We start from the raw sequence: 27,902 nt of genomic DNA, 5'->3' as shown, positions 1-27,902 counted from the left end.
TGTTCACACTTATTGTCAGATCAACACACAGATAAAGTAGTTCAGGCATGTTTTGAGTGCATAACAGTCCCGTATCACTACGCTGAATGATTTGACTTCTGTTAATGCAAGGAGCCGGTGTGATGAACAAAGAGCAGGAGTCAGAGATACAATTTATTGAACACAATAGTTTACAGTTTGATCAGAAAACAGCTTCAACACACTCCATGGGGTTCGCAGGCCGCTCTGCGTACAGTCTCAATTTCACAGAAATGATAGGAAGAGCAGCACACATGTGGTCAGTGACCAAATCAGATCATCAGGAATTCATACTTCCATTGTTTTCTGACATGATGCTGTTTTCTGCTTCTGCTTCCCACATTGTGCACTTCCTCCTGCGAGTGTTGCTGTCAGAGCTGCATGCAAATGAGGGCCGGCTGAAGCCTCCCTATTGGCCTATTAGCTCTAGATTGACAGCTTCCTTCTCCAGCCAATCAGGCGAGGAGAAAAGCTGAGGTCACTCAAATGACGGCCAATGCGCACAGGCGAGGACAGAGAAGTGTATAATAATTAACAATCGCTCTTAAATAACAATCTGCAGTGATCACACAACAGTGACAGAGAAGAAGAAAGAGGAGAAACTAAATAAACCAAACACAAAGCAAAAAAAAAACCTTACTTAACCCATAACCCTAACCCAACCATAACCCTAACAAACACCCTAACCATATCCTAACCCTAACCTAACTCTAAAAACAAAAAATCAAGTGTTTAGGAAAGAAAGAAAGAAAGAAAGAAAGAAAGAAAGAAAGAAAGAAAGAGGTGAGGTTTGTCCTCATTAGTAAAGATGATTAGTACTCTTAGATTAGTACTCCTCTATGTTGTGCATGTCTAACTCTAAACCCTAACCCTGACTGATTATACTTCATTAACGAACACTTTAACTAACACTAACTTACTCCAATATTTCTCCAAACAAGCACGCACATTATCTAAAGAACACAAGCAGAAATAAGCTAAACATCATCAATAATAAGCTTATTAATATCAATAAACATCTATTAAAGTCATACTCTAAACTACACTTGTGTCCATAACCAATATCTAAATATCCCAGTCTTGACTAAACCGCTGTTATTTAGCAAACGCTGCTGTTCAAAATGTCTCCATTAAACTACTTCAGCTACTGGTTTAAGTTAAAGCTCATTTGCAGAAATCCAGCGCTCGCTTGGAGAACAAGTGAGAAGAAGAAGAAAGCAGAAAGGTGTGAGCAGCAGCACTAGAAATAATCCTCATCCGATCTGAGAAATCCACCGCTGGGCTAAAATATGTCTGTGGCAGGAGGCCACCCCATCCTATCTCTGTTAAAGAGAAAACGCCTTCAAAACCGGCCCACGACGCCCCTGTTATATGCGCTTATCTCACTTAAACCTGCCTAAAGTCCCGTTAGAGCTACGACCACTGTCTAAACTAGGCTTTCTGTCTTTATAAAGTATTGACGCACTACAGTAATGATATGCAGACTTTATCTTTTACTATTACTCCTACAGCTAGAGAAATAAAGCACACTAGTATGCTAATAAATCCAGCAGTTTGATTGATTAATCTGTGACTATTTCCCTTAATATGACTATTTACTCTACAGTCAGTGCTAACCCAGTTGAAATAAAACACTACGTCCTGTCTAAACGTCAATCAACCTGCTTTCCTTATTTCAAACTATTAATGCTGTCCTGCCGCAGACACATTCTACCCCAGCTGAGGATTAGCGCTAACACTCAATCTCCGGCGTCGCCTGTGCGCATCGGCCGCCATTAGAGTGACATCAGCTTCCTTCCTCACCAGATTGGCTGGAGGAGGAGCTGTCAGTCTAGAGCTTATGGACGAATGGAGACGCTTCAACCGGCCCTCATTTACATGCAGCTCTGACTGCATCCCTCGCAGGAGGAAGTGCAGAATTTGGGAAGCAGAAGCGGAAAACAACAAATGACAAACATCAAACATGGAAGAATGAAACCGTTTCCTGCTGCTGATGGCCTCTACGTCATGCTGAACCACTCGTGCTCTAAAATCTCCTCTAAAACAGGTCCTGTTTCAGGGTGGAAACTGTATAACCGCCCCAACAGATCCCGGCACTCTGTGGAAATATTAAAGAGAGAACATGTTAGTCATGGATGCTCTCGATGATGATACAACACAGAGATTTATTCAGTGGTCTGGTGAAATTCTTGATTCTGATTTGCTGGAATGAAATCATTAAATCCAGTTTCAGTCAGTTATAATCAGTTCTAGATGAATGCGCCACATGCAAACATTAGCCATAACCATTTCATTGGATGTGTGCTTTACCTGGAGGCAATGGGGATCAACCAAGTCGCAAATACGGTCAGAAATGGATGAGGTAGCTAACACACGTTACTATTAGCTATAATATCAAACACACGACCAAATCGTAACAGACGGAGATTCAGTCAAATCTCCTGCAATAGTACTTTAACTTGTCTATGAAAATGACCATGGAATAAGTGGGATTATCAATGGATTACTGTTTGCTTTTGCTTCTGCATTTAAAATCCATGCGGCAATCTACTGACTATACATTACTTGTTTGAAAAAAGATTTGAAATTTAAAGTGAGAGCTTTTATTTAGAGCCATGATGACATATGGAGGCAGTAATGTCCAGCTGTTTCCTGTCCAACTGTTATACATATTATCCTAATAACACATGTTAAGTTTGACGAATATGGCAGGGTTGTACACTAAAGCTGTATTCCATTGTATTTCATAGACAGACATAGAGTTCTGAATGAGTGAAATCAGCTCAACACACCTGTTTACTGTGGTACAAACCACTTTTGTAAAAGTACATTATTTCATGTATTAAATAAATAAAACGCCACTTTTCTCATTCAAAATATGAACATATTAAAGCCGTAGAGGCTAATTTACATATTTCACAATCATATTATAAGTGGAAATAAGAAATGCAACACATGATGTTTACTCTGATGTCACTCGATATTAAAGTGAGTGCGCACACTGAGTGCTTCTGTCACTGTTTAACGCTGTGCATGACGGTACGCTTTAGTTAATGACATATGCACTGTGATGAGCTTTATATTTAGAGTTAATTGTGAAATAAACATAGTAAACTGTTTGTTAAGAGTTACATGTTCTCTGGAGGAAACAGCTGTGATGATGAGAGGAGCGTTGAGGAAACTGTAGATACATGGGAAACCGACTGCTCCTCCATGACCCATTGGGGTACAAGTGATACAAGTGTTTCTACAGCAAAGAACTGCAAATATGCAGATATTATACCAATCTATTGATAAACACAGCTTCTGCTCTCACTCCACACAGCTGTGCTTTACTGATTAAATGACTAATTAGTTGAAAACAGAAGAGCTGAAGTTTGCTGCCGCTTTCTTATCAAATTTAAAGGGGACTGAGCTGATAATATAGTAGTGAACCATTTAGTGGGGCTGAGTGAAAATAAGTGGCCCAGCGGCACCCATGAGCTGCACCATGTGTAGTGTTGTTTTCTCACCTGCTGACAAACTGGGGTTAAATTGTGGACTTCCATCTCTGGAGAAACAGCCATATCCGTTGACCATGTATGACAGCATTCGTCTAACAGCCCAGACATGCGCTTTAACAGCAGAAAAAATATAGCTGAAGGGTTCCCCTTCCTTTTTACGGTATCTCGTTACTCCTGCAAGTGAGAGATTTTCATGTTAGTAATTCACAATATCTTTGCCTTCCTGACATCAGCATACATGCACAGCAGGTTACAGATGAAGGGTCAGTTCACCCAAAAATGTCATTCTGTTATTAATAACTCAGCCTAGACCCCTGAGACCTTCATTCAGCTATTGAACACAAATGAAGATATTTTAGAAGAAACGTGGGAGCTCTCTGACCATATATGCCTTCAGTGGTTCAACTGGAAATCATGACTTTATTGAACAGTTTCTTGTCCTCAGTGTCAGTATATTGCGCACACTCAGAAGAGCTCTGTGCAGTGACGTACACCGCTGATGTCCTCCTCTGATTGGAAGAAAGCACAGGCGCATCCGAGATGATACATCAGCAGTGCAACTGAGAGCAACATGCGTGAAGGCCTCAGACCTCTCCTGAACGTGCGCAATATACTGACACTGAGGATGAGAACCTGTTCAATAAAGTCGTTATTTTGGCTTTATGTGGAAATAAAAGTATTATCAGAGTCTGATAATGCTCTGATTGATCCACTGAAGGCATATGGTCTGTTTTGAGGATGTTTTGGGTCCGTTTATAGACCCTTGCTGTCTATGGAGACTCAAAGAGCTCTCAGATTTCATCTAAAATGTCTTCATTTGTGTTCAGGGGTTCAGGACGACATGAGAATTTTTCATTACTAAAGCTATCTTCATATGTGTGAACTTTCCCTTTAATAAGCAGCACTAAAAAGCCAACTCACCCAGAGTGGGGCATCTCCAGCAGCCTTTTGAAACATAAGAACTGTAGCCAAAATCAATCAGCTTCAGCTCCAGGGTCTTTGGATTGACCAGGATGTTTTCTAGATTCATGGACCCATGGAATATGCCATGCTCAATGCAGTGCTGTGCAGCAATAATGAGCTGCACGATCAGCTGCCGGGCAACACTCTCACTCAGGCAGCCATTGTTCTCCGTGATGAACTTTCCCAAGGTTATGTACGAGGACGCGTACTCCATGACCAGGTAGTTATTCCTTCCCTCCATGGCGTACTCGTACAGCTCTATGATGTACGGGCAGAGCGGAGGTTTCTTGAGGATCATCATATGACGTGCTTCTGGGATCACATATGTAGAATATCCATCCTAGAGAAAAATCAAGTCAGGAAAAGGTTAGATGTGAGTGTCTCATATATTTATGGCATTGTAATGTGTCAATAGCTGTGTTTCCATCCAAAGATGCTGATTAAACTCATGTGCAAAACTGGCAGATCATATAAAAGAATAAAGCAGCGTTTCCATCAATGAGTCCAAGAGAATTAAATCATCACTGAATTATAAACTGGCGTCAAATATCAGTCAGAGAAATGAGTTTCGCCACAGAAGACCAAGACCAAACACAATGAGCGCGGTAAATGCGGTGACTTTTAGAGACGGGAGCGCGGACAGATGCTCAAGACAGTTCTGGAGGCAATAATAAAAGAAGAAGAAGAATACTGAAGCACTGTGATGACAGACTGACGGAGGACTGAGGCTAGAGATGGGTACTGAAACTCTGTACTTTATCAGTATCGCAGCTAAATTATAAAAGATCGTAGTATAGGAAAGCGCTGACGTTAACGGTTCTGCTATCGGTTCTGGAGAATTATTGCTGAGTAAACATTACTAACAGTAGAATAATTAACTGACCAACCTTTTCTAATTTGTGATATTCATCTGCACAGTGGGAAATCTCACATGAGGAATGCTCATGTTTCTCCCCAATAGTACAACGGCGAGTGCGTCAAGTATAAAAGCCTTCACAGTTCTCGGCTATGCACGCCCGTTCACTGGAGGCTCGCGCTGAGCGCACACACATAGCTCACAACATAAGACTCGGGTGCACACACAGCTCGTAAGCTTGCGGAGTGGCGGAGAAAACCAAACGGGTTGTATTTCCTGAGTGGACAGCAAGAATGCCCATCGCAACAAACACATCAAGTTGTTTACTTGTATGAGCAGAAACCAAGCAATCTGGCTAAGTGAAAGCGTCTTTCAAAAGTGCGTTAACTGCAGAAAGACAAATGAAAAGTTTTCGACTGACTAGTTTAATGTACATCATCCACATCGTTATGCTAGCAGTCAATCACATAAAGTCTCTGTAAATTAGTCTCATATTTATAGTTTAATAAACACACATTCAGTTACAATGAAAACAGTATTTCTTTCTGCAGCAGCCTGAATACATCTTAAACATTAAAAAGGCTTTTACATTACTGTATTTACAAATATAACCTAATAATAAACTATTCTTATTAGGAATTTATACAATTATTTTTACATTGTTCACTCCCAAAACACCGGTGACTCATTTATGCGAATGTGTTGATGAAAAATCCTAAATATTCTCTGATTATTTAACTGCATTTTGCAACTAAAAGAAGATTTTCAACTGCAGGAGCACAAGAAACCAAGAAAGATCCTGACTTCTGGCAGAAAAGGCAAACATGTTGATTTTTCCCCAGAAGAAAAAAGGTTAAAACTGAGAGTCACTTTTCTTCAAACCATTATACATTCTTCTACAGGAAAATCTGTATTTAATTGTTTTACATTTATTGGTTTTGCTTTATTTTGCATAAATGTAATAATAAAATTAAGTGTCAATTCTGTTCAATTGTTTTTTTTCCTAAAAATAATAAGATTTATAAGAGAACAGTTAAAGTACTAAACTAATAAGTGTTATCGATAAAAGTAGTAATACCAATAAAACCTTAACGATATCATCCCTAGCTGAGGCCATCTACAATCAACATTTCAGATCTGACACACTGGAGAGCTGCAGACCAACATTAATGACACAAAGACCCTGAACACACATTGATATCATCACATGACCTCTTCTGACACAATCACATGACTTGTTTAATCTGCATTTGAAGAAGATTTCTATTATCTCAGTGTGAAGTATTTTCTAAGTGTAAAGCAGTTAATTTTCTCTTCTCAAAATGTATGTATTGTTTGCAGCAAACATGCCAGCCTGTGTTAAAAATACAGTGATATGTCTGTGTAAGATGAGTATGCCTGCACAGGAGCAACACTAGGAGAAGGCTGAGTGACTGATTGTGTAGAATAACTAATTATGTAAAGCACTGATCATATATGTTAAATACTTCTATGAAGCTATATGTGTCAGAAGTTAGAATGAGTAACATATTATCAAGTTATTATCCTATCATAACAATGTATGTAAACACTTAGTTCCTTTGCATAAGTTGCATCTATACTTTGCTGACATAGACCTGTAACATCTCTGCTGACATGAGCTAGTGGGCTGAGAGCCAAGAATAGCAGGACCCCTTAGACTAGAAACCTATTCAAAAATGGTCAAGAGTTAAAAAGAGACTTAGGGGTGTGTCAAATAATCCTGTATAAAAATTGTAACAAACACACTAAAACTTTAGAAGGTGCAGGAGAGACTTCAGAATGCTCTGGGGTCTGCTCTGCTCTTTCTCGGCTTTATTATGGAGAATAAAGTCTATTTTCTGATATTCAAAACCTCCGGTCTGATAATTTGTAATTAATGAGAAGTCAATATTTACCACACATGCTAGTGTTTATCAGGTAAAAATGCTCCTGATGCAGTTGATGTACTTTTTTTCTTCTGGAATAAAGTTTATCCTAGTAAGTTATGCGCATGAAAACATGTTTGTGCATCTTGGTGTTTTCAGCATTGTTATTGTGAGAATCCTAAATGTGCATGAAACAGGTGGATGGAAACAGAGCTATGTTCACATATTAACTCAAACTCAACACTACATGTGACCCTGGACTACTACACCAGTCTTTTGTCATGCGTGTTTATTTTTAGGAAAACTCTAAATTCTGACTTTAATTAAAGATTTAGTTTCAGTATATATTTGTGTATTTCCTATCAGTGTGGTATTATTATATGTAGTTTACATGGAAATGTGCGGGACTTAGTTTAAGTTATTAACTTTAAAGCTGATTTTCTCAATATTCAGATGTTTTTCACCTTCCAGATGGTCAAACAGCCGCATCTCCATCAAATATTGTTCTAACAAAGCAAACATGATTGAAAAGCTTCTTTACTGATCTTTCAGATGATCCACAAATCTCAGTTTCAGACATTATGACTGGTTTTGTGCTCCGCAGTTCATCTGCAAAATCTGATAACCCCCATTATTAGAAATGTCCAGAAACTCTTTAATATTCAGTCAAAACAGGATTTCTGGAAATGACTAAACACGTCCAGTTTCAGTCTTTTCCATAAAGCGTGTTGTTTACACTTGCACCCTTCAATACACAACATAAAAACATGACTAAACATGGAGTTCATCACTTCTCTTCAGATATTTGAATGCAAACTTACCACGTGGTACAACTCTCCATAATAATCCTTAATCACAATTTTTATGGCAACCTGCAAAGAAAGCATAAAGTCAAAACTTTTTCAACCAGAGAGATGTCTGATCACACACACGCACACACACACACACACACACACAAATGAAGTGAATGTTACCTTCTGGCCGTCAGATTTCCGTGTAGCCAAATAGACAGTGCCATGGCGTCCCTCTCCCAGCTTCTCTCCAAGCACATATCTGTCAAGTAAAGATCCTGGAGAGAAATACATCACATTTATGACATTGCTCACTCCTGTGACTCTTCTGCTCTAATCTAATAGTGAGAAAATTCTGTAAAACTCTGAAAAATAATACAAAACCCTGCAGATTAGACAGAAAACATTATGACAGAAGACGAACCTGAGCTGCTGTCTTTAACTGAACTGCTGTCTTCAACTGATCTGCTGTCTTCAACTGATCTGCTGTCTTCAACTGATCTGCTGTCTTCAGCTGATCTGCTGTCTTCAGCTGATCTGCTGTCTTCAACTGATCTGCTGCCTTCAACTGATCTGCTGTCTTCAACTGATCTGCTGTCTTCAACTGATCTGCTGTCTTTAGCTGATCTGCTGTCTTCAACTGATCTGTTGTCTTCAACTGATCTGTTGTCTTCAACTGATCTGCTGTCTTCAACTGATCTGTTGTCTTCAACTGATCTGCTGTCTTCAACTGATCTGTTGTCTTCAACTGATCTGCTGTCTTTAGCTGATCTGCTGTCTTCAACTGATCTGTTGTCTTCAACTGATCTGCTGTCTTCAACTGATCTGTTGTCTTCAACTGTTCTGCTGTCTTCAACTGATCTGCTGTCTTCAGCTGAGCTGCTGTCTTCAACTGAGCTGCTGTTTTCTGCTGCAGTTTTCCCACTGCTGCTGCCGCCATGTTGGATCTGTGCTGTTTTCATTCGTTTTGCAGCAACTGTGTCCTGATTTCTGCTGTCCTGATCCAGACATCCAGCCTTTCTCTTCTGTCCTCTTGGAACTTCTGTGGATTACAGTCAATAATGAATTATTAATAATCGGTTATTTCAATATTGGCATTTATTTTACACTGGGATTTAACAAATGGCAGCAGTGCTCCAGTTTTCCAGTATTTCTCCAGTCATAAAGAGTGGACTGACCTGAGCTGGACGCCTCTGTGTCGGCATCTACACTTGTGTCCTCCAGCTCTGCAACTCTGATGCGTTTCCGGCGGGCAGATGGTTTGCCTCCACCAGAAACACTCTGAAAAGCATCATCTGCTTTCCGCTTCTCTCCTCTTCCTCCTTATGTGGATGACAACACAATGAACAATACACTCTACAATTAATCAATCATGTTTTATTATTTCATGGCAGATTTCTGTTGTGCTATCTGAGGATTCAAAAATCTAAATATGGAGAAAATCACATTTAAGAGACTACAAGATAATTGAAACAATAAAATAAGCTGAATTAATTCACTGCATTAGCGGATTAGAGCACACATTCATAGTTTTCTTAGTTTAGTTTATTTTTCATAGTTTAGTTCCTGTGACTAAAATAACTCAAAACAAATGTTCAGATAATATGACCGCTTGAAAAATTAAAATAAAACCAACATCACTTCAAATATTTAAATCCCTTAAAATATTGTGATGTCATCATATATGTGATATGTCCATATGGCGCCCCTACAGCTTCCTAAAGCACACTGACCTGAGCTGCTGTCTTCTGCTGCAGTTTTCCCGCCACTGCTGCTGCCGCCATGTTGGATCTGTGCTGTTTTCACTCGTTTTGCAGCAGCTGTGTTCTGATCCAGACATCTAGCCTTCCTCTTCTGTGCTCTTGGAGCTTCTGTGGATTACAGTAAACAATGCATTATTAATGCTCAGTTCTTTCATTGATTGGCATTTATTGTATTTGGGGATCTGTTCAAATGGCAGCAGTGCTACTAGTTTCCAGATGTTTTGTCATGAAGCACTACTGAGAAATACTTTGCACAATACTGCATCGTTCACAGTTTTAAAGGCACAATATATGCATTATGGGATAGAGTAGCGTCCACTGGATGCCCACTTCCGAATCTCTCCAGTAGTAGTAGGTCATCCGGGTACTTCTCACATGCTGTTTGTCAAATACTGTGAATTTAGACATACTACTCGGCTCACGTACTGTCTTAATGTACTGTTTAGTATGGAAGTGTGTGATTTTAGACACAGCCAGTGTGTGTGTTCATGCTAATGACGTCACACATCCTCTATTTCTGCTCTGTTTGTCTAGCGAGGTTTTAATATGTTTGTGTTTTATTTGACTGCACAGAGCAGCATTATAACAGAAGCCTGAAATGTAAAACAGCACACCTGATCACGAGCTGAAGAACCAGACGCGGTGGACTGTGGCATAATAAAAGCTCTGCTGCTTTGTGTCGTCGTGCACTGTGCCTTTAAGCTGACAAATATATGCTCATACACTTGTAGAAGAGTGTGACGGGAAACTGACCTGAGCTGCTGTTCTCATCGCTGGACGTCTCTGCAGCTTTGATGCGTTTCCGCAGAGCGTATGGTTTGACTCCATCAGAATCACTCTGCAAACCATCATCCGCTTTCCTCTTCACTCCTCTTCCTCCTGATGTGGATTACAGTCAATAATGAATTATTAATGATCGATTATTTCATTAATTGCCATTTATTTTACTCTGGGATTTAACAAATGGCAGCAGTGCTCCAGTTTTCCAGTATTTCTCCAGTCATAAAGAGTGGACAGACCTGAGCTGGACGCCTCTGTGTCAGCGTCTACACTTGTGTTCTCCAGCTCTGCAACTTTGATGCGTTTCCGGTGGGCAGATGGTTTGACTCCACCAGAAACACTCTGAAAAGCATCATCTGCTTTCCGCTTCTCTCCTCTTCCTCCTAATGTGGATGACAACACAATGAACAATACACTCTTAATCTAAACAATCATTTATTTTTTTTATGCCTGTAATGAAGCTTTTTAACTCGGAAAACTGGACTGACACAGTTTCAATTTACTACAACTTCTATGTTAAGCTGCTTTGACACAATCTACATTGTAGAAAATAGTTTGGACTGTGGGGGAACCCGGAGCACCCGGAGGAAACCCACGCCAACACGGGGAGAACATGCAAACTCCACACAGAAACACCAACTGACTCAGCCGAGGTTCGAACCAGCGACCTTCTATCTGTGAGGCGAACATGCAACCCACTGCACCACCGCGTCACCCTATTTGAATGATTTTTTTGGCACAAATAAAAGTGGATAATTTTCACACATACAGTGTATTTCTGCCATTGCTTTAGCAGCTAACTGATTAAAATACTTTGCACCTTGCCTCTGTATTATGAATTTTAAGTGATGAAACTGTAGAAAAGTGTGATTCTGTAACGGGAAACTGACCTGAGCTGCTGTTCTCATCGCTGGACGTCTCTGCAGCTCTGATGCGTTTCCGCGGAGCATATGGTTTGACTCCATCAGAAACACTCTGCAAATCATCATCCGCTTTCCTCTTCACTCCTCTTCCTCCTGATGTGGATTACAGTCAATAATGAATTATTAATAATCAGTTATTTCAATAGCTGCTGTTTATTTTACTCTGGGATTTAACAAATGGCAGCAGTGCTCCAGTTTTTCAGTATTTCTCCAGTCATAAAGAGTGGACTGACCTGAGCTGGACGCCTCTGTGTCGGCGCCCACTCTTATGTTCTTCCGATCTGCAACTTTGATGCGTATCCGTAGAGAATATGGTTTACCTTCACCTAAAACACTGTGAAAAGCATCATCCTCTTTCCACTTCTCTCCTTCACCTTTAACTGTGGATTAAAACACAACAAACATTAAACTCTTAATCTAAATCATGATTTTTATTGTCATTAATTCATAAAAAATACAAACATTGACAAAATCACTTTTTAAATTGTCAAATTAAGTTCTTAGCGGTGCAGATTATAAACATCAAACACTGAGTTTTTATACATTTACAGCGGCAGGTCTGTAAATAATCTTCATGAAACATGATCATAATATTCTCCTGCTTTTGTCATATTTCAGGCCCGTAGCCAGAGTGGGGGGTTCGGCTGGTTTGAAAGACCCACACCTCAATGGAGAAGGTGCAGGATTTGTACTATACATGAGCTCATTTGTCCTATTTTGGCTGCTACATCACCATAAATTGTGAAAATAACCTGTTGAAAAATGCTTTAAGACTGCAAAAATGTCCACATTTTGAGAAAAAAGAGCCGCCCCTTTCACCAGGCTGGCTACGGGCCTGTATTTGTAATGTAGTTTGGCTATTGCTAACATAAGCCCTGGGTCCTGAGTCACATTTTTGCACAATTGAATAGTCATTCATTATTAGTATAGCTGTTAATGCATTAAAATGAACATTTTCACTATTATACATTATAAATCAGGCCCGTAGCCAGGGGGCGTTGAAGTGGTTTGAAAGACCCCCTCGTCGCTGATATATGATCCAGAATTGTCCCAAGCATGAGCTCTTAGTCCTATTTTGACTGCTATGTCATCATAAAGTGTGAAAATAACCCATCAAAGAAGGCTTACAATAAATCTAAACAATTATTTTTCATGAGTCCGACATCCAGCGGTGCAAGAAAACATACAATATGACAACAGTGAAGTCATCTTTCACTACAAGTAGCCCAACGTTTATTCAGAATCTTGGACGTTTATTCAGAATCTTTGAACAAATACCAATAATAAGGTTTGAAGCCAAAAGCAGCCCATGTTAAAGTTAAATTTAATACTTATTAGGCTATTTTTTGTTAAACTTTCAAAAAGTTAAGCTGTACAATAATATTATGTTTTGAGGAAAGTTGAATGTGCTGATCAGTTTATAATTGTCTCAAAAATGACAACAGACTACCATTTTCTCATTTAAAACTTGAACTCTTTTTAAAAATTACATATAATATCCTCTTAAGGCCCAATGTGTTTTTACATGCATTTTTTTATTTCTCTTTTCTTTTTGGGCTTAATGGAACCTAATTAGAATAAACATCTAAGTATCATCTTTTGATATGATGTACTTTTAGAGAAACCTGATGTCCATATATGTGGACTCGTGGTCTGAATTTACATAAACACTTTCTCCTGACCATTTTTTAATGCATATATAACAGAAAAATGACTCTCAGAGAGTAAAAACAACATTTTTTTCCCATTTTGGACAGTTCAAAAATAGGGTTTGGGACATTTCATATGCTGCAAAACAGTTGCAAGATGACACTGTATGTCTGTAACAAAATATAAAACATTCAAAGTATTTTAAACAGCCACTTAAGAGCTAAAATGTGCTGTCTATGACTGTGGCCACACAAGCCCCAAAAGGTTATAATAAATTAGTATTTTTAAAATAATATTTTTATCATATTTCTTCATTCTATTTATTTAGCAAATGCTATTATGATGACCATCCATCAAGCTAATCCAGCTCAAAATAGTGCTTAAAATGTTACTAAAGTGCAGTATTATAATCTCATTATTAAGAGAAACATAAGGCTAATAACTGTTAAAAGGTCTACATTTAGAGAAAAGGAAGCCCCATTCCCCCCAGGCTGGCTACAGGCCTGTATATCATTATATATTCGTTAGGAAGAGTTTGACTCTGACTCAAGTAAGACTTAGTAGGTTATCTGCATTTTACTCTGGTGTTTTATTAGACTGATGTTGTTCACTAAAACACTGCATCTGCATTTATATTCACTACCGTACCGTCAGGTTATTGACTTATGATCGCTATATTTTGGCTAAACAGCAGCACTGGGATAACAGACACCTGAATGTACACACAAACGGTTAAAAGCGACCGTCTGATGCGCTCACGGCAGTGTAATATTGCATGGTTGTATTTATTAATCCAAAATAAGTACACAAGTTATTTTAGAGTTTTAGTATCAAAAATCTGACATACAGTATAAAACAGGCAAATACAAAACACATGTGTTCTTAGTGTCTGGACTTACCCATCACGGTCTTAAAACTTTCCATTTCCGCTAGAATCTTGAAAGGTCTTGTAGACATCGTCTGAAATCGTTCAACTGTTTTGCTCGATGTGTTTATCGACCGAGAGCAACTTTCACAATCAACCTTCATTTCTGGTTCCAGCAGATTACTGAAGCTGAGTTTGTGCTTGTCTGCAGACTCTCTACAACCGTTAGAACGCGTTCTGCTGTTGCCAAGCAACGAGTCACCTTTCCTCAGGGTCTGTGACCTTTACCCTATAAAGCAGCGCGTATTATCTTTAATACACAAGTTTCTAAGATCTGTATATTATAAACCTGATCAATCTTTTGATTGAAAGCCTGTTGTATATAGTCTGATACGTGTATTTTGCCCTCTTGTGGATTTTCATGACACTGCAGGCAGTGGAAGAGCTTTTTTGACCTTTTCAAAATGGCGGCGCTCATTGAATTGCTCGCAGGCGTTTTGGCTGGAAACTGTTTGCTAATTTCAAGATGTTATAGTAAGAACACAACTTTAAATGTTACTAACTTCTATTTCTTGATAGAAACAAAACATAATTATTTAATAATTAATTCTTTATGTTACAAATAAATTGTGCTGAAAATGCAGGTATCAGATTTGACCCAACAGGTGTAAAAGGTGCATTATTCATTCCCGAACAGTCATGTCAGATTTGTGTTACGTCATCTATATCATACCTACTACAATGCAAACACAGCATTTGGATGATTGAATTAATCTAATTAGTGACTGAAATGCCATCTTACAGTACATTGCGGGTATTTTTACAATAATTCCTAACGGTAAACTAGATCAATCAATATATGTGTATTTTAGGTGTCAAAAAGAAAAGAGGGAGAAAATAGAAAAATAAAGTGTTTTGAAAACATCATCAACATAATAATGGATAGAATTAAAGTGGTTAAGGGAAGATGAGGATAGGGTTGCCACCTGTCCCTTAAAATACGGAATCGTCCCGTTTTGAATCAATACAGGACGGGTTCTGTCCATACCTGTCAACCCTCCCGTTTTTCCCGGGATTCTCCCGTATTTTACAGTTCTATCCCGCTATCATGCCGTAAAGGTATTTTCCCGTATTTCTCTCGTATTTTCAGTCTTTCTCTCTATAGCCTCCCTATACACAACCCATACCGGCGAACCACCTGGGGTCGCTTCTTGCTCTAAAACGTGAGTCTTCAGTGCTTTCACTTTGTTTAGGAATGAAAACACTTATAAATAAATATTAAAAATGGTGCAATTCCATTTCCTTTTGATTACAGGTGCCGTCGATAATCCTATCCGCTTGTTAAGTGTGACGTCACGCGATGCGGCTTCCGGGTCCAAGCGCTCTATTCAACTGAATGGGGAGACTCATGAAATAGTAATAATAAACATTTACAAAGCGATTTAATACTTTCGAAAATCACGATCGCAATATATATTTCAATGCCTAATATCCGATGGCCAGAAAGTCATTCATTTTTTATAAATTGTTACATTTTTGGTATTTGTTATGCAGCAAGCCCAGAGATTGTTGTGTACACTATGACTTTATATAAAATTAACTTTAATGTGTGATAGGAATAAAACGTGATCATAAACGAATGATTTCTCCACTCAAATGAATGGTGGCTTGGACCCAGAAACAGTAAACATACGTCACCACTTAACAATCGGATACATTCCTCAAAACAGTCATATAATTTAATGGTCCATGACTGTCAGCTGACGTGCTCCATAGTGATAAACAGATGGTCTGGCATTTATGTGCATGTTTAAACAGACATACACACATAATTAATAATTATAACATATAAAGATGTCGATCTTGGTGTTTTTTTTTTTCCAAACACAACTTATTTTGTCTTAAATGAGCATAAAAAGTTAGGAAAGCAGTCGAATGCTTTCATTATAACATTAGATGTGTGCATTTTTAAAGTGACACCTCTTATTTAATCTAATAAAAAAAAATCTTAATAAATGAGAGATTCATTCGTTGCGCAGTTATACAGTGGAGAAACGGCTAATGAGATTGATAGCTTGATTCTGTTTCATTATAATAGCTATTCATTTTAATAAGCTGAACTGTTTGCTAATGTATTTGTTGCTAATGTACATATTTATTTTTCTTTTGTTAATAATATTTTTAAAACATATTGCTGACCATTTAACTGTTTATTTACAATGAAACAGCTCCAAATGAACATATTTAGTAATTTGGGGATATTTTTAGGGGGGAGGGGGGGTGTTGGGGGAATCCCTTATTATGGTGGGCATATCCTTTATTTTCACATCCCAATGTTGACAGGTATGGTTCTGTCCCGTATTTTTTTATCATTTTTAAATGTATATTTTTTATGCAAATCATCCCACACACGTTTTATGAAGATGCCTCATTTCCAACTCTTGATTGGGTAATACTTCATACGTCATCGTTAGTTTGATTGGTTTTTGCTTCGTGAGGAGGGCGGGTCTGCTGTGCAGAGTCTGTCAAGTCTTGACAGAGAGTAATGGCAGATGCTTCCGCTAACCCTCCGAGTCTTAAAATTTCAGAGTTTAAACGCATGCGACTGAAAAAATACTGCAGCGAGTGGGAGAAAATAGATACCTGGCTGCAAAGTGTTGGAAATTGTTATTAAGCCAACTGCACGATTTGTCGGAGAGCGTTCTCTGTGGCTCATGGTGGTCTGTGGGACAACATGCCTCTGGAGAGCAGCATTCCCGCAATGACAGAGCTCGCAAAAATCAAAGCAGTCAGACAGTTCTTTACCCCAAGTCTCTCCCGGAGCCGGCATGGTAATGGCAGTGTAATTATTATGAACAATATTTAGGTTAATTGATAAATAATGTTAAAAATGTGACCCAGTCGGTGTAAGCTGGAGTCTTTTTTTTTTTCTTTTTTTTTTTGTAATTTACTGTTTTCTACATGAAATAAAAAACAGGCTGTGAAAATACTGATAATATATGTATTTAATATTAACTGAGTAAAACTATGTCAACAACTGAAATCACAGGGAAATGAATGGCTACAATCAAACTTTATCTCAGAATTAGTTGTGGCCTGGTTTTCACACACTGGGTCACAAATTGTAATTAGTACAAATTCTGTAAATACAATGTAAGTGGATCATAATCCAATGCAATATTATGATTTGTTTGTTAAGGTTAAGTCAGGCACATAAGCATTAATTTAATACTTTAAACATTTTATTTAATACACTAATAAACAACATAATGCTGCAAAGAAAATGAAGTAGTAAATTACAACTTTCCATATTTTAAAATTAGAAATAGGCTCTATGAAAACTTTACTACACTGTAAACAATCCTGGTTGCCTTAATCTTTTAAGGTGAATCAAATGAATCATATGTTCTGACAGCGACACTCGCAGGAGGAAGTGCACAATGTGGGAAGCAGAAGCAGAAAACAGCATCATGTCAGAAAACAATGGAAGTATGAATTCCTGATGATCTGATTTGGTCACTGACCACATGTGTGCTGCTCTTACTATCATTTCTGTGAAATTGAGACTGTACGCAGAGCGGCCTGCGAACCCCATGGAGTGTGTTGAAGCTGTTTTCTGATCAAACTGTAAACTATTGTCTTCAATAAATTGTATCTGACTCCTGCTCTTTGTTCATCACACCGGTTCCTTGCATTAACAGAAGTCAAATCCTTCAGCGTAGTGATACTGCATATGTACATATGGCTGTCAATTTTACATTGTCCTGTTTTTTTTTTTTTTTTTTTTGAGTATGTTGTCGTATTTGCACTGTCTGTATTTTGGACTGTCATTTTATTTGCATCTGTATTTTGTACAGTCTGGAGCCAGCACCTAAGCGTTTCACTCATCATAGCACACGTGCTGCTGATGATGTAACAATAAAAGTGATTTGATTTGGACTGTAATGCTCTCAAAACATGCCTGAACTACTTTATCTGTGTGTTGATCTGACAATAAGTGTGAACACAACACAAAACAACACAAAGAAGATCTGTTTTACAGACTGCAGACTCAATTTAGCCTTTACAGAACAATATTGATGCATCATGTAATGTTTAACCTATCGAAGACTTAAAGACCAAGCGGAATCTGACATAAGTGAAGTCATCTTTCACCACTGACCTGTACTGTTGTTAAATAGAGAAAACATTCCACAAGTAACTTTTAGAAGTCTTGGACCTCATTCTTGAAAGAAAAAAATGACCAATAGAAAAAAGTGTGAAGCACCAAAAGTGGCCCATATTAAAGTTAATTAATAATTTGGCTGTTGTTGTTATCCATGAATTTTCAAATGTACATTTTTTTTTACAAAAGAGGCTAGAAAAATCATCAAGTTCTACATCCGGGGTGTCCAAGCTCGGTCCTGGAGGGCCGGTGTCCTGGAGAGTTTATCTCCAACTTGCTTCAACAAACTTGCCAGGAAGTTTCTAGTATATCTAGTAATTAGCTGTTCAGGTGTGTCTGATTAGTAGGGGTGTCACGATCCTCCAAATCCTCGATTCGATTACATTTTCGATTCTAAAGTCACGATTCGATTTGATTTTCGATTATGAATAATTGATTAATTAATTGATAACGAATTAATTATTTGTAGCCTACCGTTTAAACTACCTGACTTGCATGGTCTTTGTTTTACCCATAAACAAATCATACAGTAAATGAATAAAGGTAAGTTACACACATAATTACCATCTGTCAATCACTTTTTTCTGCGGGTCTCGTGAATAGGCAGTGATCTGTGTCGTTAGAATGGCATCGGTAAAAAAGGTGCACAACCAACAGGAACCAGCCAACAGTATCTGAGGTGTTCGCTAAAATGACTAAGTACTTGTGTGAAAGCAAAAGATGGAAGCAGTCTACTGACCCGCTGACTGCCTTGACTCGCTGTCTCGAGCGCATGACAATGTGTGTGCGTCTGTGTCTGTGTGTGAATGAGTGTGTGTGGTCACGTGATGTGCGTTTTCAGTGGTAGTGAGGAAGGAGGGCTGCTCAGAAACGCTACACGCCAGTGTGGATGTGGATTGTTGTTGTTCTAAAATACCATTTAAAAACAAAGACATATTAGTGTAAACAGGGCCTGAGTGTGTATTTTTCGTGAGCGGATTTGCAGCGGGTGCGGGGGGGAGGATCGCAATGCGCCCATCGTCTATCATCCCAACCATAATGCGTACATAGCAGAGCTCGCAAACTGTGTTTTTTTTTGTCGACAACACGAACGTTGTCAACATAACTAACTGGAAATCCAAAATGCTTACACACCGGCGACTTCATTGAAAGAGGAGAGGATTTAAGCCCTGTCGACGGGTCTCCTGCGTCTGCAGTTTAACAAGCACTTCAACAAGCATGTTTTTTTTCCCGCTTGGCAAGCCAAGCTAACGTGACATGGGGGCGTGGCAGCATCGGCGATTCTATTTTTTGATTCGATAATCAAAGTTAAGCATAATTTTTGATCGATTTCAATTAAAAATTGAAATCGTGACACCCTTACTTATTAGGGTTGGAGCTAAACTCTTCTGGACACTGGCACTCCAGGGCCGAGTTTGGACACCACTGCGCTACTTTATCCATTCATTTATTTTATTTTCGGCTTAGTCCCTTTGTTGATCTGGGTCGCCACAGTGGAATGAACCCCCAACTTATCAAGCACATGTTTTACGCGGCAGATGCCCTTCCAGCTGCAACCCATCACTGGAAAGCACCCATATACTCGTTCACACTCATACACTATGGACAATTTTAGCTTGCCCAATTCACCTGTACCACATGTCTTGCCTCAAGACGGTCGCCGGTTTGAGCCTCGGTTGGGTCAGTTGGTGTTTCTGTGTGGAGTTTGCATGTTCTCCCTGTGTTCGAGTGGGTTTCCTCCAAGTGCTCTGGTTTCCCCCACAAGTCCAAACACATGCGGTACAGGTAAATTTGGTAAGCTAAATTGGCCGTAGTGTATTAGTGTGATGGGTGTTTTCCAGTGATGGGCTGCAGCTGAAAGGTTAATAAAGGGACTAAGCTGAAAAGAAAATTAATAAATGATGTTTTAATTATTCAATATTCAAATGGCCAAATTCTGCAATGGTATCTGGATGCAGCCTTTATGATGCAAGCTGAGATTGCATCAATCAGAGATGCAATGTCAGACACAGTGCACTCAATGGAGTGAGTGACGTCACAGTGACGGGTGGGGTTAGGTGAGCGCATTAAATAGCATTGGATGCAGCTCAGATTGCACTGCACCAGGTCTGCATCCAGACCCCTCTCAAATTCTGACTGAGGAAAGTTGAATGTGCTGCTCAGTATATTTGCCTAATAAATGACATTAGTCCAATAATTTAAAACTTTAACAGATCTTTTTTTTCTAATGATATAGGATGTATTAAATTTGTGTTTTTTTATTCATATTTCTTGTTCTAAATCTTTTGGAAATATTTTTACACATCAAATAGTGTGGTATGATGACCATCCGACAAGCTAATCCAGCAAAAAAACAGTGCTGAAAATGTCTCAAAAGGCAGTATTTAAGCCTAATAAATAAATAAAAAATGAGGCGAATAACTGCAAAAAGTTTCACTTTTTTTGGGAAAAACAACCACCCCTTTCACCAGGCTGGCTTCGGGCCTGACTAAAGTAACTTAGTACAACATATATGAAATATTCTCTAACTTGCCTATAATTATTTAGATTCAACAATTGATCATATAAAATTTACTTTGAAAGGCAAAACACTGTTTTCAGAGCTCAAATATATGTGCCTCATGCTATGTGTATCTCTTCTTTGGATAAAAAATATTAAATACTAATTTTAAAAAGAGGAAAAATCAAGAGAATATTTGCATTTTTTTTGCAATAGTTTGTTTGAATTTAATTGTATTATCTTTCCATTGTCTAAATATGTTCAATGACTAAAATATTATTGTAATATATAACTGTTTCATAAATCTATTTTCTTAAAATGCACCTAAACACACTGTCCATATTCACTGAGAAATGGAAGAACATACTCATTTTCGGAGGGCTCTTCAAAAGTATGTGGTGACATAACCAATTTCTAATATGGGTTTCTAGAAACAACTGATGTAACACCTTCCCTCTTGACATAAATCATCACTCTCCAATATGCCAAAGAGCATAGAATCTAATATAACATATATAACGTTAACCATATATTGATTCTAAGCTCTTCACCTGTGCTTAATTAAAAAGTGCTTATCTGTTGTCGAGATGGAGATTGGTGACCGGAAGTTGCAAAGGTGGAAGAAAGATGTACATCTTTGAGTAAGCAGACATTTCGCTGTCAGCTGTAGACAAGAGAAGTGTGTCAATAATCGCAGAAATGTCCTCTTGGAGTATCAAATAACTACTTTGTTCGCTAGATTTATCCAATCTTCCGTTATTGGCCGCCGTTGAGACTCTTGCGAGTACGCGGCTCGCTACCGTCACCGAGGATCATTGTGATTATTCCGGTCAAGAAGTGAGAAAAAGACACGTCCCAGATGAGGTAAGACCTATCATTATTATACGAAATCCTTAGAGTATGAACTTACTTAAAGAAACCGTGCTTTTGAGTGTATAACGCAAGCTTTAGGACAAACTACCGTTATTCATCTTTAACGGACTGTTATGTTGCCTAGTTACCAGACCTGTCAATCATATCCTCACGTCATCCTCGGCAGCAGGATAATTTTTCATTTAGAAATTAATGACCAAACACATCTTTTATAAAGTTTACATTGTTGTTCCTGATAAAATACAACGTGAAAAACGTTGTTTAAATAGTTTCCAGTATTCAAATATCTTTACTGATTTACACTCTTACTGTTGGTCGCGCGAGTCCGTCATGTTTGTAGTTTTTACCCGCGTCACCTACACATATTTTTTTACAGTCATTGGCAAAGACATGCGGTCTATAGGTATTTAACATTTTAATACCTATAGGTATTGTAGCGAGGCAGAGGGAAAACACAAACACAGTAGATGATGTTACAAACAATGCCCCGGAGGGTGCTTTTATTTACAAGTGAAAATGGGGTGAATGAGTGCTCTTCTTAAGGGTGCGTGCTCAAGTGCTCCGGGGAGATGGTGAAGACTGGTGAGAGGTATGGTGTTGGATCGGTCACGAGCTGGATTCGGCTGTGGGAGAGACAGAGAGAGACAAGCGTTAGCGCAGGGAGTCATGTCAAATGAAGCTCAGTTTCCTCCTGTGTGGGGCTGGCTTATATCTCTCCCTGGCTGATGAGGTCCAGCTGTGAGCGATCCGGGGTTGATGAGAAATCCAGCTGGTGTGGATTTGTGCCCAGGGCGACGTGGTACTAGACGACTCGCTACATTCCCCCCCCCCTTAGCGTCGTCCTGGTCCTGGGTATCCTGCGAAGGAAGAGCAGTGTATTGAGAGGGGGGGTAGAATGTTTCGACAGACCTGCCCATCCTGACCAGAGCCGTGAGAGTCCGTCTGCGTTTCCGTGGGAGGCCCCGGCTCGATGTTGGACGTCAAAGTTGAAATCCTGGAGCGACAGGAACCATCTGGTGACCCGAGCGTTGTTGTTCTTTGCTGTAGCCATCCACTGTAGCGGGGCGTGGTCGGTCACCAGAGTGAATTTCCTGCCAAGGAGATAGTACCTTAGCTCCAGGATTGCCCACTTGATCGCCAGGGCCTCCTTCTCCACCGTTGCGTAGCGGGTCTCTGAGGGGGTAAGCTTCCGACTCACGTACATGATGGGATGTTCTTCATCGCCGTGGACCTGGGAGAGGACCGCGCCCAGGCCCGAGTCGGAAGCATCTGTCTGAAGAATGAAGGGGCAGCCGAAGTCAGGTGCGTGCAGTAACGGTGAGGACGTGAGGGCCGTCTTTAGGGCTCGGAACGCATCGTCGGCTTCCTTGGTCCATCTTATCCTCTCCGGCTGCCCCTTTCTGGTCAGGTCTGTCAGAGGGCTGGCTATGGATGAGAAGTTAGGTATGAAACATCTATAGTAGCCCGCTAACCCCAGAAATGCACGTACCTGGGTCTTTGTGGTGGGTTGTGGAGTTTCTTGTAGTGCTTTGACCTTGTTTTGTTGTGGCTGTATGAGACCTCGCCCAATGTGGAACCCGAGGTATCTGGCTTCGGCTAGACCCAGGTGGCATTTCTTGGGATTAGCTGTAAGCCCAGCCCGTCGAAGATCTAAGAGCACCCACCGTAACCGGGATAGATGTTCCTCCCATGACTCGGAATGGACGATGAGATCGTCCAGGTATGCTGCTGCATATGGCTGGTGGGGCCTCAGCAGGATGTCCATCATTCTCTGGAATGTGGCTGGGGCCCCGTGGAGCCCGAAGGGAAGAACCCGGTATTGCCAGTGCCCACCGGGTGTGGAGAAGGCGGTTTTCTCCTTGGCGTCGTCACTTAGTGGAAGTTGCCAGTAGCCTTTGGTGAGGTCGATAGTGGAGATAAATCGGGCTCCACCCAGCCTATCCAGCAGCTCGTCCACCCGAGGCATGGGGTACCCGTCGAACTTGGAGATCTCGTTGAGTTTCCTGAAGTCGTTGCAGAAACGGAGGGTGCCATCGGGTTTGGGGACCATCACTATTGGGCTGGACCACGGGCTACGGGATGGTTCGATGACACCTAACCTTCTCATCTTCTGGATCTCCTCGTCGATAGCCAGCCTGCGAGCCTCTGGAACTCGATAAGGCCTTTTCCGGACGATGGTGCCAGGTGGAGTGATAATATTGTGCTGGATGATGGTGGTTCGGCCCGGTTTCTCCGAGAACACATCCTTGAACTGACCAACCAAGGCTTGCAGCTCCGCCTTCTGGTTTGGTGAGAGTTGCTCACCTATGTGGACAACGGGAAGAGTTTCTTCAGCGAAGGCAACGAGATGACCTGGAGCTGCAACCCACTTCTTCATCAGATTAATGTGGTAGAGCTGTTCTTCCCGTCTTCGTCCCGGCTGACGGACTCGATAATTTACCGGCCCTACCCTTTCTACCACCGTGTATGGTCCCTTCCAGGATGCGAGGAACTTCGAAGTTGTGGTAGGTATGAGTATCATCACCTTGTCCCCTGGTTGGAACTCTCTGGGTTGGGCGGGCCGGTTATACAATCTCTGCTGGGCGCGCTGGGCTTCGGTCAGGTGTTGTTTGACGATGGGCATGATTTTGTCGATGCGTTCTCTCATGTCCCGTACGTGTTCAATCACCGACCGCTGGGGGGCTGGCTCCTGTTCCCAGGCTTGACGAGCCACATCCAATAGCCCTCGGGGTTGTCGGCCAAACAGCAGTTCGAAGGGGGTAAAGCCTGTGGAGGCCTGGGGGACTTCCCTGATACCAAATAACACGTACGGGATCATGAGGTCCCAGTCGCGCACGTCCTCTGCCACCACCCGTCGGAGCATCTGTTTCAGAGTCTTGTTGAATCGCTCGACAAGGCCGTCAGTCTGTGGATGGTATACTGAGGTTTTTAGTTGTTTTACCTTGAGGAGGTGACAGAGGTCTGCCATCAACCGGGACATGAAGGGGGTGCCCTGGTCGGTCAGTATCTCTGTTGGGATTCCCACTCGACTGCATAGCAGAAACAGCTCCTTCGCGATGGCCGATGACGTGGCTTTCCTCAGGGGAATCGCTTCAGGGTATCTGGTGGCATAATCGAGGATAACAAGGATGTGCTCATGTCCCCGGGCCGACTTCGGCAAAGGCCCTACCAAGTCCATACCAATTCGGGTGAAGGGCACATCGATGATGGGTAGTGGTATTAGAGGGCTGGGGGGTGGTCGTCGGGGAGACGTTCTCTGGCAGATGTCACATGCCTGGCAATACCTCTTCACTTCCCCGTCTAGTCCCGGCCAATGGAAACGATCGCGGATCCTTTTCACCGTGTTGGCCGCTCCCAGATGTCCAGCCATCGGGTGGGTATGTGCCAGTTCTAAGACCGTCTCCCTCTTGGTCCTCGGAACGACCAGTAGTGTCTTCTTTTCCCCCCGCCTCTCTGCGACACAGTACAGCAGACCATTTTCCACGATAAAATGTGGGAGGGGGTGAGGGCTGTGAAGTCGCTCATTACCATCAATGATCCTTACTTGTGGCCAGCAATGTTTGAGCGTCTCATCTTCCCTTTGCGCTCTGCCAAAATCGCCTCCTGCGGTTATCTGTTGAAACAGATGAAAGTATAAATTAGCTGATATGGATGACTCACCCCCTCTGTCGCTCTCGGTGGTCATCAGCGCTGGTTTGCGGTCCCGATGAGCCCGTGGCTTGTTCTTCTTCTTTGAACGAGCCGATGGAGCGTGGTGGTGAGTTAGGAGTTCGTCGAACCCCGGCCAGTCTCTGCCCAGTATGAGGGGCACTGGAAGATCCTGAACAATCCCGACTTCGATGCGCCAGCTGCCTGGTTTCGCCGCGATGGTCACTCTTCGGGCGGGTACGTGGCGGGTATCACCGTGCACACACGTGATCGGAATTCGCCCTTTGCTTTCATGGTGGTATTTCAGTGTCTTCGGGTGAACCAGAGTGATGGCGCTTCCTGTGTCTAAGGTGGCCGTTTGTGTTTTTCCCTCTAGCTGGACTTTATGGGTGGGAGCTTCGGGTGGGATATTTCGGTGTACCGCGCACCCTGCTGTCCAGGCCGGGGTCGAGTGCGTCGTCGGCTCGGTGGGCATCGGCTCGTCCATCGGGCTGGGGACCGCTGGTCTGCCGACTGGTCGCGCTGTGCCCTCCACCGGTCGCCAAGGTGCACTTACCCTCCGGGGTGGCAGAGCCGCTCTCTCCCCATTGTCTCTGGCGATGTGAGCTTCAGCCAGCTCGATCGCCTCCACCAGAGTGGCCAGTGACTCAGGATTTCGCATGCTGGTGAGTGTTCGCAAACGTCGGGGTAACGCTCGCATCATCTTCTCAATAATCACCTTCTCAGCGACCTGGACCGCCGAAGGATCTCCTCCCAATAACCATAGTCTTCCCAGGCGAGAAAGTTGAGCTGCTTGAGTCCTCACTGGCTGTTTCTCATCATAAGACCACTGGGAAAACTGTTGGGCTGCGCTGATTGTGGATAGCCCCATTCTGGCTAATATCTCGTTTTTTAACGCTTTGTAGTCTTCATTTTTAGGTGTCTCTAGTGAAAAATATGCTCGTTGCGCTTCTCCTGTGAGAAACGGAGCCAACATTCTCGCCCAGTTTTCTTTCGGCCAGCCTTCTCTCTCGGCAATAACTTCAAACGTGTGTAAGTAAGCGTCAATATCATCCAGGTCGCTGAGTTTAGTGAGATGATGATGCGCACTCACTTCGGGAGTCGGATGGTGTCTGGCCACCTGGCGGAGCTGTTGTTCCAGTCGATCCTGTCTGGCTGTAAGTTGCTCAGAGATGGAATTCTGCTTACTGGAGATCTCCGCTAGGTGGAGCAGTACCTCTTCCAGAGACATGGCGACGGGATGTTGACAGCCGAGTAAGAGGAAGCGCGGAAGAGAGAGAGAGCGGGTGCCTGTCTGTAACAAACACAAAGAAAAATTCAGCGGTTATTTTCTTCTTAATGGTAAGTGTTTCTTCTGAATTTTTCCCTCTGCAATGCCCGCATTCTCCACCAGTTGTAGCGAGGCAGAGGGAAAACACAAACACAGTAGATGATGTTACAAACAATGCCCCGGAGGGTGCTTTTATTTACAAGTGAAAATGGGGTGAATGAGTGCTCTTCTTAAGGGTGCGTGCTCAAGTGCTAAGGGGAGAAGGTGAAGACTGGTGAGAGGTATGGTGTTGGATCGGTCACGAGCTGGATTCGGCTGTGGGAGAGACAGAGAGAGACAAGCTATAGCGCAGGGAGTCATGTCAAATGAAGCTCAGTTTCCTCCTGTGTGGGGCTGGCTTATATCTCTCCCTGGCTGATGAGGTCCAGCTGTGAGCGATCCGGGGTTGATGAGAAATCCAGCTGGTGTGGATTTGTGCCCAGGGCGACGTGGTACTAGACGACTCGCTACAGTATTTAAAAATATATTTAACATTTCTTGCATATAACATAATCCAAGTATAATAAATAGAAAATATGTTATATTGTGTGTCATAAATGTAATTAGCATATATTGCTATATCTCAGATTTCTATATGGGTTCTTGGATTACATTTTCATGTTGTCAGCTTTTTTTTTTTGGTCAGTTTGTCTGAACATAGGAGCAACACAGTGACTCAGTGGTTAGCACTGTCACCTCACAGCAAGGTCACTGGTTCAATCACGGCTGGGTCAGTTGGAATTTCTGTGTTGAGTTCCTGTGTTCTCCCCGTGTTGGTGTGTGTTTCCTCCGAGTGCTTTGGTTTCTCCCACAGTCCAAACACTTGCACTATAGGCGAATTGATCAACTAAATTGGCCACAGTGTATGAGTGTGTGTGTGAATGAGAGTGTATGGGTGTTTCCCAGTACTGGGTTGCAGCTAGAATGGCATCCACTGTGTAAAACATGTGCTGGAATAGTTGAAGGTTCATTCCTCTGTGGTGACTAAGCTGCAGGAAAATGAAATGAATGAAGAAAGTGAGGTGTAGCGTACCAAACTAACGTTGCTGTTGTTTTAACATGCCTTTTCGTCATGTTGTGTTTGGCTTGTTGTGATGATTGCGCATATATACACTAGATATCACATACGGACCCTGAGCATACGTTAACAGTGTCGCTATATTGGTACAGTGCTCCCAGGACAAAAGTCATTCAACCGCACTAGTCAAGACTAAAGTGTTGTTGAATAAAATCAGCAAACAATGTAAATGAAATATGACAGCAAGATGCTGAACTGCCAGAAACGTGTATTATTGTCGGCTAAGGGAACGAGTCGTTCATAACAGTGATTCATTCACAAATGTATCGCTCCCTCTGTTAGAATGAGAAGTGAAAGCAGGAGAGGAGGTGTGTTTCAGGACATGGATTAG

At 41.4% G+C, this 27,902-nt stretch overlaps 2 protein-coding genes across 2 annotated transcripts in view; one reads left to right on the top strand and one right to left on the bottom strand.

The window, feature by feature from the left end:
• The window catches only part of fam20cl (family with sequence similarity 20 member C, like), a 588,191-nt gene that overhangs the window by 68,403 nt on the left and 491,886 nt on the right, over positions 1–27,902 (top strand). The window lies entirely within an intron of this gene.
• On the bottom strand, positions 141–17,655 carry LOC147838522 (uncharacterized). Its single transcript, XM_087304440.1, has 14 exons — positions 15,715–17,655; positions 14,033–15,335; positions 11,717–11,863; positions 11,451–11,576; positions 10,800–10,943; positions 10,534–10,659; positions 9,751–9,888; positions 9,196–9,339; positions 8,442–9,059; positions 8,201–8,295; positions 8,048–8,098; positions 4,443–4,824; positions 3,531–3,695; positions 141–2,116 (listed from the first exon to the last, which is right to left on the bottom strand). Exons 2-14 carry the CDS (start codon positions 14,160–14,162, stop codon positions 2,019–2,021), a joined length of 2,364 nt encoding a protein of 787 aa, XP_087160566.1. The 5' UTR covers positions 14,163–15,335; positions 15,715–17,655; the 3' UTR covers positions 141–2,018.

Source organism: Danio rerio, chromosome 22 (assembly GCF_052040795.2).
Source record: "Danio rerio strain M-AB ecotype USA chromosome 22, GRCz13ab, whole genome shotgun sequence".
In the NCBI taxonomy this organism is placed as follows: Eukaryota; Metazoa; Chordata; class Actinopteri; order Cypriniformes; family Danionidae; genus Danio; species Danio rerio.
This window is presented reverse-complemented; position numbering and strand designations above follow the sequence as displayed.